The sequence below is a fragment of the Python bivittatus genome, unplaced genomic scaffold (assembly GCF_059951505.1).
Source record: "Python bivittatus isolate LINGU-HERP-01145 unplaced genomic scaffold, Pbiv_v1 ctg000790_np1212, whole genome shotgun sequence".
In the NCBI taxonomy this organism is placed as follows: domain Eukaryota; kingdom Metazoa; phylum Chordata; class Lepidosauria; order Squamata; family Pythonidae; genus Python; species Python bivittatus.
Window position 1 is genome coordinate 2,981,727 of NW_028277110.1, and position 15,901 is coordinate 2,997,627.

Sequence of the window (15,901 nt, forward strand, 5' to 3'; positions counted from 1 at the left end):
TTATCAGTCCTGCTAGTTATATCACGCATAAGTTTCAAGGAAACCATCTCAGTAATTAATATACAGGGCTTTTCCCAATTATTGTGCCTTCAAGTCAGTGTTGACTCCTGGCAATTGCCCAGACAAGTCCCTGCAGTTCTCTTGACAGGTTTTTTTGGAAGTGGTTTACCTTTGCCTTCTTCTTCTTAGGTCTGAGAGGGAGGGACTGGTCCAAAATCACCCAGCTGGCTTCTGTGCCCAAGTCAGGCCTAGAAGTCAGACACCAGTGTTCTTCAAGCACCCATGCTGGCTGAGGAATTCTAGGAGTTGAAGTCCACCCATCTTAACGTTGCCAAGTTTGAAAAACACTGTGTTAGACCAAACTGGTTCTCATACAGTACTTTGTCTTCATATAAATATTTATTATAACCACAACCCCATGTTGGTTCAGGGCGTGGAGTGAAATTCAAAATGGAAATATACATATTTCTTGGTGAGGCAGATCCAAAATGCATGTTAGTGCTCTTCTGCTGCCAGTCCTGCCATGTTTGTGGAGACTTGAGTTAGCATTGGAGCTGTCCAGCGGAAAACAAAAGTGATGTTGCTTCAGACGTGGCTAGAAAACCCTTATTGCTACTATTGCTGCTCAGCCCCACCTATTTGACCTGGGAACTGCTGATTCCTGCCTCACCACCTTCATTCCTCACTCTGTCCGGACATATTGGAGTGAGGAGGAGGAACACTGTCAAAGAGACCATGATTCATCCAACTACTTTTGAAGAGGAAGCTCTCTGACTACAATCACATCCAGGATTCTGGGTTCTGATTGGGTGAAATTGAGGCATTGCGTGGTTGTGGAGCAGAACTTTGAAAAATGGCTTTTCCCTCTGGTGGGAAAAGGAAAGGAAATGGTACTGGGACAAAGTTGAAGTATATTCTTAGGCAGAGCTTCTTCACTTCCTCATATAATCCACAACATCATTTATTTAGAAAGTAGTACTATTTATTTATTTATTAAATGTGTATGCCGCCCATCTCCCCCAGTGGGTGACTACCCTGTGCCTCTCCTGTGAAGTCAGAACACTGCTCTTTACTTCTACCCTTCCCTTTTTAAAATACGTTCTTGTATTACTGTTGCTGTTGTTAGTGCCTGCAAGCATTGGATTTCTTGCATTCAAACCAAGTGATTCATAGAGACATCAAGAGTGACAACATCCTTCTTGGGATGGACGGATCTGTGAAACTCAGTAAGTATCCTCTCTGTTGTTGCCGTGTCTGTCCTGCCTTGAGAGCCATTGCTTTCTCTGAGAAGAGGGTGGTAAAAATCTCCTTCCACTAATAAAAATAAAACCATCTTTTCTTTGAAGGTTTAGTTACAGCATGAAAGAGATTCGGTTGGGTTTATCTCATCATCTTTATATGAATATCACTAATCACATAGGAGATGGTCACATATACACTGTGTATATTGAATCTGTGTAATGGGCAGAAGGAATAATCTTGAGGAACAAGAGGAAGAGCCACAACCAAGACAGTGGCCAGATAAAAGAAATCTGAGTCTGGGCCAGAACTGTAACCTGAGAAAATGACTCAGACAAGACCCTCCCTAGTTCTCATTAAGATAAAAGGGGAGGAGGGGAGCACATTCAGACTTGTAAGATTCTGTTACTGTAACCTTACAATAAAAGTAGTATTAGCATTCATAACTTTGGTTTCCTAGTCTAGTCTACCTCAAAGGGCTGACATCAATCTTGCAAGTCTGAATACACTTCTCCCTTCCCTCCCTTTATCTTAAAGAGAACTAGGGAGGATTAAATCTGAGATGTCTTCTCAAATTACATTTCTACCCGGGACCCAGATTTCTTTTATCTGACCATTGTCTTGGTTGCGGCTCTGCCTCCTGTCCTCAAGGTTATTCCTTCTTCCTATTACAGTCTGGCACTCTGGAATTATGAGATGGCCTTCCCTGCATGCAGCCATCTGGATATTATCATTGATTTGAAGACCCGGTGATTCACTCAAGCATTTGGATTTCATCGACTAGCTTGGTCTTAATTTTGTTTGATGTTTGCTGTTGTATTCCTTATTTTGTTTTATCATTGTTTTGCACTGTTTCACCCATCCTTGAAATCGATTACTATGGTAGATCATGTAGCTATAAAAGAATTAATTAATGCCTAGTAGCACTGATTTCCAAAGCTTAATGGATCGCTAAATATGGTGGAAATGAACCGTTGTTAAAAGTGAAGGGAAATTTAAGAAATTTAAGACAGCAACGATTGCAGTTAAATTCTGTTCTAAAGAGTGGGCAATATGTAAAATGATACATACTTGGGTGTATCTGTATCAACAGGAAATAGTGCTAAAAGAGTACTTAAACATATTACAGCCACACTTACAATACTCTTGGTTGTTTACAGTAATGAAGCATTAAAAAATCCATAGTAAAGGAATTAATTAGGTATAACATCATAAAACCCAAAGACTTTGGTACATTCATGCCTTCTAGGTATTGTGCATCACCTTAGGTTCTCTGGAACAGCTTTGTTTTCAAGAGCTTCCATAAAGCCAAAGCAAAGGAATTTAGTTCAAGTGGGAGACTATTCCAAAATATAGGTACTCCCCTAGAAAAGTACCATCTATAAACCTTCATACTATGTATCTGATGGAAATAGGGAATCACCAGCAGTTTCTCCTGGGACAAATGGGTCAGTTTGGTTGATTCTGGATGGAGATCCTGAAGATGCTTTAGTGCCAAGCCATATGTACCTTGAAGTATGAGTATACAAACTTATAGTGTGGATAATACATTTTACTTACATTCATCTTTGACAATTGCTTTTCCCCTCTGAGCTCCTTTTATATATCAAGTTTAATATGAATGTGAGTCTTCTCCTTACTGAAGCCCTTCCTTCTTGCTTCCTTGCTTGTACCTTCTGCCATTTCTGAATGATCAGTGTGGTTTCTCCAGCAGTCCTTTCTGCTTTCTGTTATCTGCAGCTGATTTTGGCTTCTGTGCTCAGATAACTCCCGAACAGAGTAAGCGGAGTACAATGGTGGGGACTCCTTACTGGATGGCTCCTGAAGTGGTCACGAGGAAAGCTTATGGCCCCAAAGTGGACATTTGGTCTTTAGGAATCATGGCAATAGAAATGGTAGAAGGAGAACCTCCATATCTCAATGAAAATCCTCTCAGGGTAAGATCAAAGTTCTACATTGTTGTGCTTGAGCCATTCCAAAACTTTAGAGTGTGGTGGAATTCGCTTGACTGTACATTTGGATGGAGAACAGCACAGTCAACGTGTTTACTAGGTAGGACAGATGTTTTTAGCTGTCTATCCTAGAAAGTTCTCCTGTATCTTTTCTCCACTGTAGAAGGGTATGGAGATAACAGCTCTTGCATTCCTTCTTCAAAGTTATGTAGACACCAGCTTGGCCCAGAAAGAGAAGAGGGGGTGAGAAAGAAACTCAAGATTGTCCCACTTTGATTCTCTTGTGTACAAAGGGTGTGTGTGTGTGTGTGTGTGTGTGAACTCTGTTAGACTTTCAAGATTGATGTCAGCCCTTTCATGTCCAAGAAATTGGCTCCACAAGACTACTGGAACCCCCCTTTATTGTTGCAGGATATAGAAGTCCCTTTGATCGATTGACTGAAACAGGGATGTTTTGATCAAAACCCTGACAAAACAACCCCTCTTTGAAGCTCTGCACAGCTATAATACGCAGTTGGTTCTTAACCTGGTTTGCTCTGATAAGTAAAGCTCACCTATTCCAGCCCTTCTCAAAATTATATTGATTGTATTTTGCTTTTATGTGTTTGCAAAGCTGCTCTTGAGAAGAAGAATATGGGTGTGAGGAGAGGGATACAAATGTCTACCTAAATAGAGAGAGAAAGCAGAAAAGTTGCCTTCAAGAGATTGATTCAATTTGCTCTTTTATCTCTTAGGCCTTGTACTTGATAGCCACCAATGGGACTCCAGAGCTCCAGAATCCAGAAAGACTTTCTGTTGTTTTCCGGGACTTTTTGAACCGCTGCCTTGAGATGGATGTTGACAGGCGAGGGTCTGCAAAAGAACTGTTGCAGGTAAATGAAGAAAAAATAGGGGATAGAAGTAAAGTATGCTTTTCCTTTTTTTGGTGGGTGGGTGGGTGACTTTATGTCTCCTCCTAAGTGACTTTATGTCTCCTCCTAAAAGGAGCAAAATCTTTTGATGAAATACAGCTCTTCAGGAGATTCTCTCTGACAGTGCAGCGCTGACGTGGAAGCTACTCATAAATTTTGCTCCTTTGTATAGCTACTCAGATTTGATAAGTCAAGGCAGGGGGACCCATGGGGGAAGGGGGGAAAGATGAAAAGATCAAGGTGTGTGGTTGAAGGTGTCATCTTGATCTTTTTTTCCATGCCCCTGCATCATTGGTTTTATGTGGGGACACAGACAGAGGGAGGCAGTTGCCATGAATTTGGAGAAATATGGGAACTGAATGGGGCTGTCAGTTTAGATGAGGTCAGGAGCTAAGTCACATTTGCATTCCAGGTTGATTTGTTGTGATTTTAATTTGCAGACTGATCTCCTGGCAAAAATGATTAAAAATTTGATTTGAATCTTTGTTAAAAGGGGGCGTAAACCTGCAGAAAAGTCCATTAAACCTCCACACGTTCAAAGATAGCTGTTTCAGTTTGATATGTTTGGTCAATTGAGGAATTCAGGAGATCCTCTTTGATGAATTGAGATCCTCTTTGAAGGGGTGATTTGGTCACCTTTGAATCTAATGCAAACGTGGCTTAGCTCTAGATCATATATGTCTCTGTGTGTGATTTGTTTCCTGCACAGGAACAAGTGAATCCTTTCCTCCATAATTCCTCTTGCATGTTGGGGAGAAAAAGCTTAACATTGAATGCATATAGATCCATTTTTCTTGGTTGGTTTCCCAATTCTTATCTAGGATAATGAGGGTATGCCCAATTCAGGGTGTGCTGTGGTTGTTGTGGGATGGGGTGGAAAGCAACACTCCCTTTCCATCAGACTCTTAATAGAGTCCTCCCCTGATTTAAATTTAGAATCGAGGCTATACAAACTGGTGTGAATTTTCTTCACACAAGGGCTGATTCTGCAACAATTGCCGGTGTTGAATGGCTATGTGAATTCTAGTAGGTAGGATGTACGTAAAAAAGAGCAGACTAATTAGAGCCATAAAGAGTGTTGGGGAACAGAACAAGAAGAAATGTCTGTTCTCCTCTTAATTATGAACCCCATTGATGCAAACCAGCAGGATGGTGGTGAACTGTGAGTTTGTGTCAACTTATAAGATTGACCAGACCAAGAAAACAAATGCCATATAAGTCTAAAACTACTATTGGAAAAGCTGTAGTAACAGAATCTTGCAAGTCTGAAGGTGCTTCCTCCTCCCTCCCTTTATCATAGTGTGAACTAGGGAGGGGCTTGTCTGAGACATTTACTCATGTTACATTCTTGCCCTGGGCTCAGGCCTCTTTTATCTGACCATTGCCTTGGTAGCAATTCTTCCTCCTTTCCTTCAAGGCCACTCCCTATGTCCTCTACAGTTTGCTTCAGGAATCCAGAAAAGACCCTAAGGCCCCGGTTAATTCAAAGGCTTAATTAACCACGAAATGTAGGCTAAGAAGTGGAAAAGAGAACCACAACCTGAGAAGGGAATATACCATGATTGCAGGGAAGGGAAAAGTAGTATTCATTTTATCATGGAGAAGGTTGACATATGGACCCCAGATGTGTCTGTCTCTCTACTTACCTGTCTCACCATCATCGTTCCTAAATGGATGAATTCTTTTCTTCTTCCTTCTAGCACCCGTTTTTAAAACTGGCCAAGCCGTTGTCCAGCCTGACTCCCCTGATTATTGCTGCAAAGGAGGCTATAAAGAACAGTAGCCGTTAGTCTGTCAAATAGCACAGCCCCTTTCTTTTTCTGGCAGGACTTAACACCAGACCAACAAACTCTGTCACACCTTGGACTTTCCTGCTGCCGGACGGGCAGGCAATGAGCGACGCTGTCACTGTCAACAGGGGAAGGGAAGTGGGGATGACCTGCCCTGCTGCCCTAGAGGAGAAACCGATCACATCTCTTCTTTCCACTCTCAGATCCCTTAATTTATTGCTAAGGTGAATGGAAGCTTTCCAAGGAGAGGCTAGATTGGAAGTCTCTTTTGCTCTATGGGGCGTTTCCAGGGGACCACAGCACTGCATGACTCAACTCACTGGGACAGGAGTGGTGACCCCAACTGGCTCTTCTTTCTTTTCTGTTTGGCTTTCAAAAATAGAAGAATGGTCGTCTTTCCGCTCCACCTGCCAGGAAGAATCCAAACTGTTCACTAGCTACTGGTCAGCTGGCTTGTCCTAAGAGGAGGAGAATCACGAAGGAAGGCTTGCTTTATTTAACCAAAAAAAGAAAAAGAAAAAGAAAAGAAAAAGAAAATAATAATAACAGTGATGATGATGATGATGATGATGGTGATGATGATGATGACAATAAATCGAGAAGTAAATCAATCACAGCATCCTCTTGTGGGGGTTACGCTTTGGAATAGGTGGTACAGATAGCATTGCATTCCTGAGAGGCTAAGGAGAACAATGTCATTACGTTGATGATGTCCCCTGGACGTCACGGTTATGATGTCATGATGCATACTGGTGCTTTTGTGTCAATGAGTTTTTCCTCCCCCAAACTAAAAAGAAAATATGTTGAAGTAGAGAAAGGAACCCCATGACCTAACTGGAATGGAACGACAGGACTGCTTTCATATCTGGCAATAGGATTGATCCTGCAAGGTGCCTGTTCTCTTCTCCAGCATCACAAGCACTTCCCTCCCCATCAGCTCCTGTGGCTAATTTATCCAGGGCTGCTCCATTCCATATGCTGGAGTGTCAGACTAACTCCCTATCTGCGGTCTTAACTGCCCAATGCATAACCCAGATCCACTGGAAGAAACTTCCTTTCAATTGGGAGAACTTCTTGATAGTGAAATGTAATCAGCCATTGCATACATCCCTAAAAGGCCCTATCTTGCAGAAAAGGAGTCTCCTAGGACATCAGCCTAACTGAGTCCAGGTGAATGCTAACTTCAGCTCTGCAGTTATTTTGATATGTGGATTGAATTTCTCTTTTTTCCCCCCATCACAGTCTGAAAACGAAAAAACAAAACCCTACAATTGTGAATCTAAGTTGTTCCACTAAGCAGGATTTGGGAAGGGTATATGTTCTGAGGCATCTGCCCAATTTCTGTGAGTACTGATGGATAGGGTTGTGAGACGTGACTTTCTGAGCTCTCTGCCCATCCTTGAGGAACTCAGGAAGGAGAAAGGTTCGAAGAGGAGCATCGCCAGAGAAATGGTTCAGCCACAGAGAGCATGAAAAATGCAGCAATACATAATTTGATGGGGTTATTTTATCCCCCAAGCCTGTTTGAACTGTAACTTAACCTGCAAAGCATTGAATCTGGAATTTCTGAACTCTCTGTATTGCTGAAATCTAGCAATTACTGTGAATATCTGTTGATGAAGCAAAAAGCTTTGATTAAACAAATTTGTGTTGATGTTTCTTCCAATCTGAGTAGGACAGCTCTGATTCTTTTTTCCGTCATAAACGTGAGCAATTAAAAAAAGAAAACATTGATGTTGGTTTGCCAACTATCTTACTACCCTGTGTTTATCTGCAAAGCATGGGAAACATTCTATGTATCAAGCTGCTCTCAGGCGATAGAATAGGCCAGGCTACATTTTTCTGGGTCAGTTGGCCATCCCAGTTATTGCTGTACTTTAATCCAAGATGAAAAAGTTGGGCTGTGTGTACCTCAGGTATTAGCCATGTTGAACCTGGCTTGAAGATAATGGGAGGAGGGGAAGATCCCCCCTCCAAAAGATGGGTATCAAAGGAAGGTGGTGAGAAGGCAGGCACTGACTTTCAAAATGAGATATCAGTGGACCCATTTTGGAGGCATGATCTCCTCTTGAAGTTTTGGCTGCACACTCCACATGTTGCGCCCGTTTGGGGGACTGCAGCACTCTCTGATTGAATGCCATACAGCTCTCCCTGGAATAGTCATTGTGAACATTGTCCTAGTTGGTGGCAGGTTACCATCTCTTGGTTTCCCAAAGGCCTTGGGGGAGAAGTATACCATGCCTGATGTTACTTTTTTCTTTTCATGGATATTACAGATAATATGGCAAACCCATAGAGGTTCTTTTCTGTTTGAAAATTTGGTGGGGATGTCCAGCGGGGTTTTTATTTGACAGTGAAATCCATGGCACTTAAAGTGAAGATGCCCTCAAACCTAGCTGAACTGCAGATGAAGTTCTGCAGGTTTCTCAGTGGTGTTATGGACCTGCTGTCCCATTGCCGCCTTCTGTTTTTATGACTTAGTCTAGCCCATAGTCAACCTAATTGGGAGATGGTCAGAATTCTCCCTAATATTGATTTACAGATTGTAACAATGCAGCTATCTTTTGTTAACGGGCTATCGCTGAGGTCTGAAACTCCCATCAAACTCAAATTCTTAACAGGTTCTGCAACTTCCCAGATTAATTCTTCCTTACCTCCATCTACTTTTTCAGATGCTTCCCTGGCTTCTAGCTCCACCTTACCTTTCTAGATTCTTCCATGACCAGTCCCTCTAATTCAGTGATGACTGCTGTCCCTGAGGCTGATGGGAAGGAGGATAAGTTCATCATAGTGAAACCAAGACAACTTCTGAAGGTAGAGCCAACTAGATCTAGACAGGTAGATAGCCAGCATTCCCTTGTTTATACAGTCTAGCCATCTCCTTTATGATCTTTCAGATATTTCCCTAGCTCTGCCCTTATCAACCTTCTAACTTCCAGATTCTTCCATAGTTCTTCACCTACTTCCACTCCATCTTACTACTACCCTTGACCACTTCTGACCTTCTCTTTTGCCATTGCTCCCGACCCACCAGATTCTTCTCTGGATCTGCCTTCCTAACTCCAAGCAAAGGTCATTAACAATAGTTGCTCCTGCATGCTCTGAAATGGAATGCATAGCATTCCAGGACTTCCATTTCTAACAACCCAGAATCTTTAGAGCAGCATTTCTCAACCTTGGCGACTTGAAGATGTGTGGACTTCAACTCCCAGAAGTGGCTGGGGACTTCTGGGAGTGGAAGTCCATACATTTTCAAGCCACCAAGGTTGAGAAACACTGCCTCTGTGTACTGGTTACATCACTGAAAGAGGTTAGTAGATCTAGTTGCATCAGCTTTCCCCAACCTGGTTTTCTACAGATGTATTGGATCTACCACCCCAAGACTCCAAGCCAGCATTCTGGAGGGGAATTTTGGTAGTTGCAGTTCCAACACTTCTGGAAAATATCAGACTGACTGACTTAGATCGTGCTCCTTTGTGGTCTAAAAGTATTGAGTTCAATGATTTTACCTGGCAACATAAAAGCAAGAGGGTTTCCACTAGACTTCCATTGCTATAGGAATATCCTGGGCACAAATGTTATGGCAGATACAACTGATAACAGGATCCATGGGAACTGTAAATACAGAATCGTGGATGTGCATGGCAGTCCCATGAGGAACTTCCATAAATCTTGGTGACCTCTGCAAGCTACATGGCCTATGGATCCTTCCATCCACAATGCTGTCATAGCAGTGCTTCAGCTCCCACTGAGACATCATAACTGCAGCCCCTGGTAAATTTGGAAGGCAAAGTCTTTCCTTGGGAAACTGGGACAGCCTCAGCAGTGGTGGGGCTGGACAAAATCCAGCTGAACTCCTGGTAACTTCATGGACACATCCCATATAGTTTCCTTAATGACAATATTATTCCTTCCTCCCAGGAATTTTTTTTTTAAATAAATCCCAGTCTAATCTACACGGTTGAGTAGTCTCCCATCCAAATGCTTTCTCTCTAGCCAGGGTTGGCTCGATGCTGCTAAACTGACTGAAAATATCCTTTAGGCATGCCTATGCTTAGTAATGTGGCACAGTTAACATGCAATAATTTAAACATCTGGAGGATTACAACCCCCCCATGTAGCATTGCTCTCTGATTTTTAACCACAGAGACTCATATATCACACACATAACACCCATTATTCTATTTGCTTTGTTTCATTTCCCTCTATACTATCTCGTGTTTTGCTGCTCCATCCTTTTGGTCTATCTCAGTGTTTCTCAACCTTGGCAACTTTAAGATGTGTGGACTTCAACTCCCAGAATTCCCCAGCCAGCCATGGTGGCTGGGGAATTCTGGGACTAGAAGTCCACACATCTTAAAGTTGCCAAGGTTGAGAAACACTGGTCTATCTGAATCATAACCAGTGTAGAGCCATGGAATCAATGGGTAGCACAACGCTGCTGAAATTCTCATGGACCCAGCCTTCAAATTCCCATGGGTCCAAACCCTGTTAAGAAGACCTTTCCTTGTTATTCCTCTTAGAGAAAAGGTCTTGAGTGAGGGCTCCCAGCTTCACGCTCGATGGATACCTTTTAGATGCAACCAAACAATTGTGGTGCAAGAAAGCCACACAACTGTAAAATGTAGTAGGACCGGGGTGTGCTTTGGATTTCAAGGGAAAAGGAGCTTCAGCACATGTGGGGCACACAGGTAGTGCCTGTTGGCAACTCTGCAAAACAAATGCCTTTTTTCCCCCTTAGGATTGTGTTGGAGCTGTGAAGGGCAGCTGAAAGTTGGCAGGAAAAACGCAGCTGCTGCTTTACAGAGTTACAGGCAAGCAATACCTGCACTCTGAAGCACCTTTTTTGTCTCCAGATTTGAAGCGGCACACGTGTTAAGCATCCTGGGCAAGATCAAAGTGTCTTCCATGCTAGTTTGGGGGGTAAACTATCAGAGGAATTTGTAGTAAGTGGGAGGGCATCAAGAAGATTTGTCCTACATGCATTCATCCCATTTTCTTGGGGATCAATCCACATATATCCAGTTATATTCAGGCACTTTGTACACAATGCAATCCTTGTAAAACTGGGGCTATGAATGGCTTTCAGACACCTTCCATGCATATATACGGTCATACAGAAGCTCCCTGTTCCATGGAAATCTAACCGTATTTCTTTGTTGTGTGGAAACAAATGAAACGTTTTGTTCTTGATGAAATGATTGGGGTTCTTCCATTTCTGCAGCTCTAAATGTCCAACGGGTTGGTTTGATTGTTGAGAGAAGAGGTGGGCTATTTTCAGTGGTTGAGTGCCAAGAACGACCGAAGAAACAAAAACTACAGAGATTTCAGAAAGGTGTCTGCAAAAAGAATTTCCCAGCCTCTTTTACAGTGAATTCATTAAGGGGGAGCCTCTTTGAATGATCTGAAATGCTTCTTCCCATGTTTCTTGCCACCTGGGCTGAGTTGCTGTTTATGAGATAAACTGCCAATGGACTCAGCTACCGTCTCTTGATCATTTATGTCTATGTTCTCTTCCATTCCTTTTCCAGCTTCCCAGAATCTCTCACAGCACTGTCTTAATAGATAATCCCCCTTTAAATAAAAAATAATTAAAAGTATTGTTGTGCAGCTATCTGTGGTAAAAAGGGGGCCCTACCCACCACTCCCAAATAGCATAATTAATGTCAGTCAGAGAAATTCTCCTGCATTATTTTCATTCAATTTAAAGGAAGAGAATTGGTTGAGAAATGTATTTCTGAAGAAAGAGGGAATTTCAGGGCAAATCTCATGGGCAAAGATTGCTATTCTTGGATTTACCTGGTAATAAGATGGTCAAGGGTTGTGTGAACTTCTTCCTTTCATTGCCCAAACAAGTCTCCAGGGCCTCCCTGTCTATTCGTGATTCCACCCAATCTCATTCCTGTCACAATACTTATTTCCCTGATTAGGTTTTTTCAGTATCAACTGCTACAATCATGGCTAAGGGGGAGTCCCAATTTCCATTCCTAGAGGACGTTTGGAAACTTTCACCTTCCCATGGAGAAAGTTGGAAAACTCATCTACTCAATTTCTCTGCCCATAAATTTGGAGGACAATGTCAAAAAGCCTAGCTCTGAGCATTTCAGATGACGTGGTTCTTTCCTCCTTCTGCCCTATGAGCAGAAGACATTCATGCCGGATCAGGCCAAAAATCTCTTTAGTTCAGGATCTTTATTGCTATACAAAATAAACAAAAAGTAACTTTGGGAAGCTTAGAAAGAATTGCATCTCCATATCATGGATCCCAGTCATTTGTATTGAGATACATTCTTCCTCTGAGAATTTTATGATCTGTAATTATTGATCTCCACTTCTATGAAATAATGTTAGCTTTTGGAAATCTTGTACAAGGTTTTACAATTGCACAATTTGGAGAGGAAATTTTTTTCTTTTGAGAAGGCCAGGGCTACTACTTGTGGACATGGGGGGAACCTCACTGCAAAGCCCTGATCTAAAGCACTTTTCCCTCAACCGATTGTCCTCCATATAGATTGCTCTGCCACTAATTGTTCCCCAGACAGACACTCCATCTAGAGACCATCAGGTTGGAGAAAAAGTAGTTCTAGAGGAGGGCCTTGATTTATAGTGCAATCACAAGGCTAGTATTGCCTTGACTGTTCTTTCCTTCCACAGCAGTCCACAAAAAGCAAACTAAACATTAAAAAAAGAGGGGAAAAAAAAAAAAGAATTAAGGTGGGAAGCCATCAAGGTCATATAATTTTACATGCCTGAATATGTTGGTCATGTAGTTTATCCTAAAATGGAATAAATCAGAAACTAAATGGAAACTCCTTGTAAACCCTATAAAATACTCACCTTCACTTGATAATTCTGAACTGGGAAGGCAAGTATGTTAAACTTTTGGTTAGCACACAAAAAGCAATGGGTGACATAATCTTATCTGGAATGTACCACTCTGAGTCACACGAGCAGTCAATGGCATGACTGAATACTTTCACCCATAAAATGATCCCTCAACTTGCTAAAATCAAGCAATGGAAGAGAATATGTGTAGCTCAGGGTTGAACTGTGGAGTCCTTGGGGTTCTCTGAGCTTGGTTGTGTTCTTGCAAATGTTTTGTTACCCAGCTAGGCTACCTTGTCTGAGTACCAAGCTTCCAGGAATTCCCTTGCATTTTTGGATTTAGCTTAGCTTAAAATCAAACAGCCAGGGAAATGGGTTTAAATCACAGGGCTTTCCTGAGCTGCTGCTTTCTCTCTGGCTTAATTTTGTTTTTCCACGAGAGAAGAAGTTCAAACCTCAGACTTTCAAGTGGAACAGTCCCATTTCTTCTGCCCTTTGGTTTACCAGGCTTAAAAGCCATACTTGCTCTTTTATGCTCTCCATCTGTTTTCCAACTAGGGGTGTTGAGGACATAACATCAGTCCTATCTTGCAGCGGTTGACTTTTCTGGTCTCCTTCAGTTAAGACTCTCATTGGTTGCAAAAACTAGAACATGTCGCTTTACTGTCTTTGGTCATGAAAGATCCAGGGCAGGAAAATGTATAATCAGGGAAATTCTAAAAAGCATGGAATATTTATTTAAAGGGAAAGAAGAAATGGGGGTGGAGGAGAAATTATTTAGTGCCCTGCCATGGCAATTGCTCCACGTGTTAAGAAAACCTAGAAGAAATCTTTCAGAGCTTCATGGAAGGCGCTGTAGCATTAACCACCCAGATCTCTGCATTCATTGGTGTGTGTGTGTGTGTGTGTGTGTGTGTATCTGTCCCTATAATGTTTTTCATCATTGGCTGCTAGCTGGTCCATTGTACCCTGATGATCTCCAGCATGGATTTCTTGCAGATTTGAAATTTAATTTCTGGTTTGTGAGCTGACCAATTTCTTTCAAATGTCTTCTCAAAACAGGAGGTTCTCTTTCTTTGCTTTCAATCTTAAACCCCAAAACTCTTTGTTTTTGGTTTTGTATTTTGCTTGTTTTTGTATTTTTGCCCACATAAGGATTGCTTTGATTTTGTCGGGGGGCATTTTGTTTTGGGGTGGGGTTATTTTTTTGCAAAAAAATTGGTAAAGAACGTAATTTTGTTGCTGCTGTTAACTGGCCAGCTAATACAGAACCATAGAACTGGCATTCTTTGGAAAGCAGGGAGGGAGCACAAATAGGCCCAGTGACTGGCACACTTCCTGGTGATAAATTCTAGAAGTTGTAATCCCTACAAGTTTGGAGGTTGCCTAGTTGGGGAAGGTTGTCTTAGTTGCACAAGATTATCACAATTAGGCCAACCTACACATGGGGATCCCTATATAGCGAAGCAGTCTATTCCACCCTATGTCTTAGTTCTACCAGACCTGGGCTGCAAAAATCTGGATGAGCACTTTGTGGCAACAGGGAGTTTTCTGACTCTCTTTGCTGCCATCTGGAGATGATCTGGAGTCTTGTTGTCCAGATCAGCAGCTCTACAGCGCTACCTGTAGGCCAATGGTAGGCCAATGCTGCATTGCATTACCCCATTTTGATCTCACGTGTATCCTTGAGTCCCATTTTAACATCTCAGAAGATCCAAGAAGTGGACCGTTGAATCTGGACAGCAAACCATCAAGAAACTTTTGTGTCATTTCCTCCTTGGGGAGAGGGGAGGGGAAGAAGGGAGAAACATTGCTGGTAAAGCTTTGTTTATCCTCAACACACCAACTTCCCAGAAGTTCTGTCCTTGTCCATTTTGGCGAGGTTATCACATTATTGCCTTGTATGCCTTTTAGGAGTAATAACTGTTCGTTAGAAGAATTGGTTGGGATTACTCACTGGATTGTAGAAGACCAGCTGCTTATTAAAAAGAACAATGGTGTTAACCTACAGGCCATTTCTTCACCTTCACCCGGATTCAAGGCGATGGTGTGAGTTGCTAATAGGAAAATGACCACAATATCCCTGTTCCTGTCAATTGGAGTGAGGGCATCCACTTACAGAGGAATGGAAAAAGGCAATCTTTGTGGCCAATAGGTTCTTGATAAGAATCCCTTCTGGTATTTCAGGTTTCAAAAGATCTGCAGACACCCACCTAATATTTGCTTCTCTGACACTACGCTAAAGGGGGAAATTAACTGGTCTGGGGAAAAAAAATGCTAAGAAAAGGTTTTTTTTTTTGTCTGCGCTCAGTCATTGCTGACCCTGCAGTGACTGCTTGGACAAGTCCTTGCAGTTTTCAAGGCAAGGTGTTTCGGAAGTGGTTTGCCAGAGCCTCCTTCCTAGAGCAGAGCCCACCTGGCGAGCGCAGGAGGCGGGGTTTCCGTTGCTTCGCACCCTTTTCGGGCGCGCACGGTTTTTCGCACTTACCGGCAACTGCTCCCGACTCCTTTTTGCAAGGCGCCGCCAGCATTTTTCCTCCCACCGGAGTGAGAGTACCCATTTATCTACTCACGTGAGTTTTCGACCTGTTGGGTTGACAGGAACTGGGGAGGAAACAGGAGCTCACCCTGTTTAACGCGAAGGCTGGACTCGAACCGCTGAAGCGTCGACCATTTCTGGCCGGCAACTTTCAGCGTCCTAAACCACAGAACATTTGGGAAAGAACATTTTTCAGTGCCTAGTGCACACATTATGTCTCAGCAGCAGTTTGTACCAAAACAGTTGCTTCATACATGTTGGGACATGAACATAGGGCCTCTTTCACAACTCCTTAGAAGCAGTCACACTTTTCCCCAGGAATACTCCTATTTGGTTTAAGGTAGCTTCTAATGCATCTTCCCATGGTGGAGAAATTGACTTTGTAGAAAGCATGGATCACCTGAAGTGTATTGGACAATCAGATAGTGAATCACTGTGATTTCATTTCTCCAACCTTCCCAACACTGAATTGTTGATATATGGTCAACAGTATTGCCATCGCTAACACATTCGAAACATACCAGATTGGAGAAGGCTGTTCTAAAAGATTGGGGGGGGGGTGTTGCCCTTGCTTATTATGGGAAAAGTAACAGAAGAGGAAGAGGAAGAAAAGAAAGAAACCCCACTAGAGATTGTGGCAGACTC

General features: G+C 42.5%; 1 protein-coding gene across 3 annotated transcripts in view; it reads left to right on the forward strand.

The window, feature by feature from the left end:
- The window catches only part of PAK3 (p21 (RAC1) activated kinase 3), a 96,181-nt gene extending 88,588 nt beyond the window's left edge, over positions 1–7,593 (forward strand). For 2 of the 3 annotated variants that reach the window (XM_025164574.2, XM_088129174.1), the window contains exons 12-15: positions 1,127–1,226; positions 2,980–3,176; positions 3,926–4,063; positions 5,803–7,593. In XM_025164574.2, coding sequence (XP_025020342.1) covers positions 1,127–1,226; positions 2,980–3,176; positions 3,926–4,063; positions 5,803–5,892 — 525 coding nt within the window. In that variant the 3' untranslated portion in view covers positions 5,893–7,593. The remainder of the gene's footprint in view (positions 1–1,126; positions 1,227–2,979; positions 3,177–3,925; positions 4,064–5,802) is intronic. The other variant, XM_007424919.3, reaches the window with a different exon arrangement.
- The last annotated feature ends 8,308 nt before the right edge of the window (positions 7,594–15,901 follow it).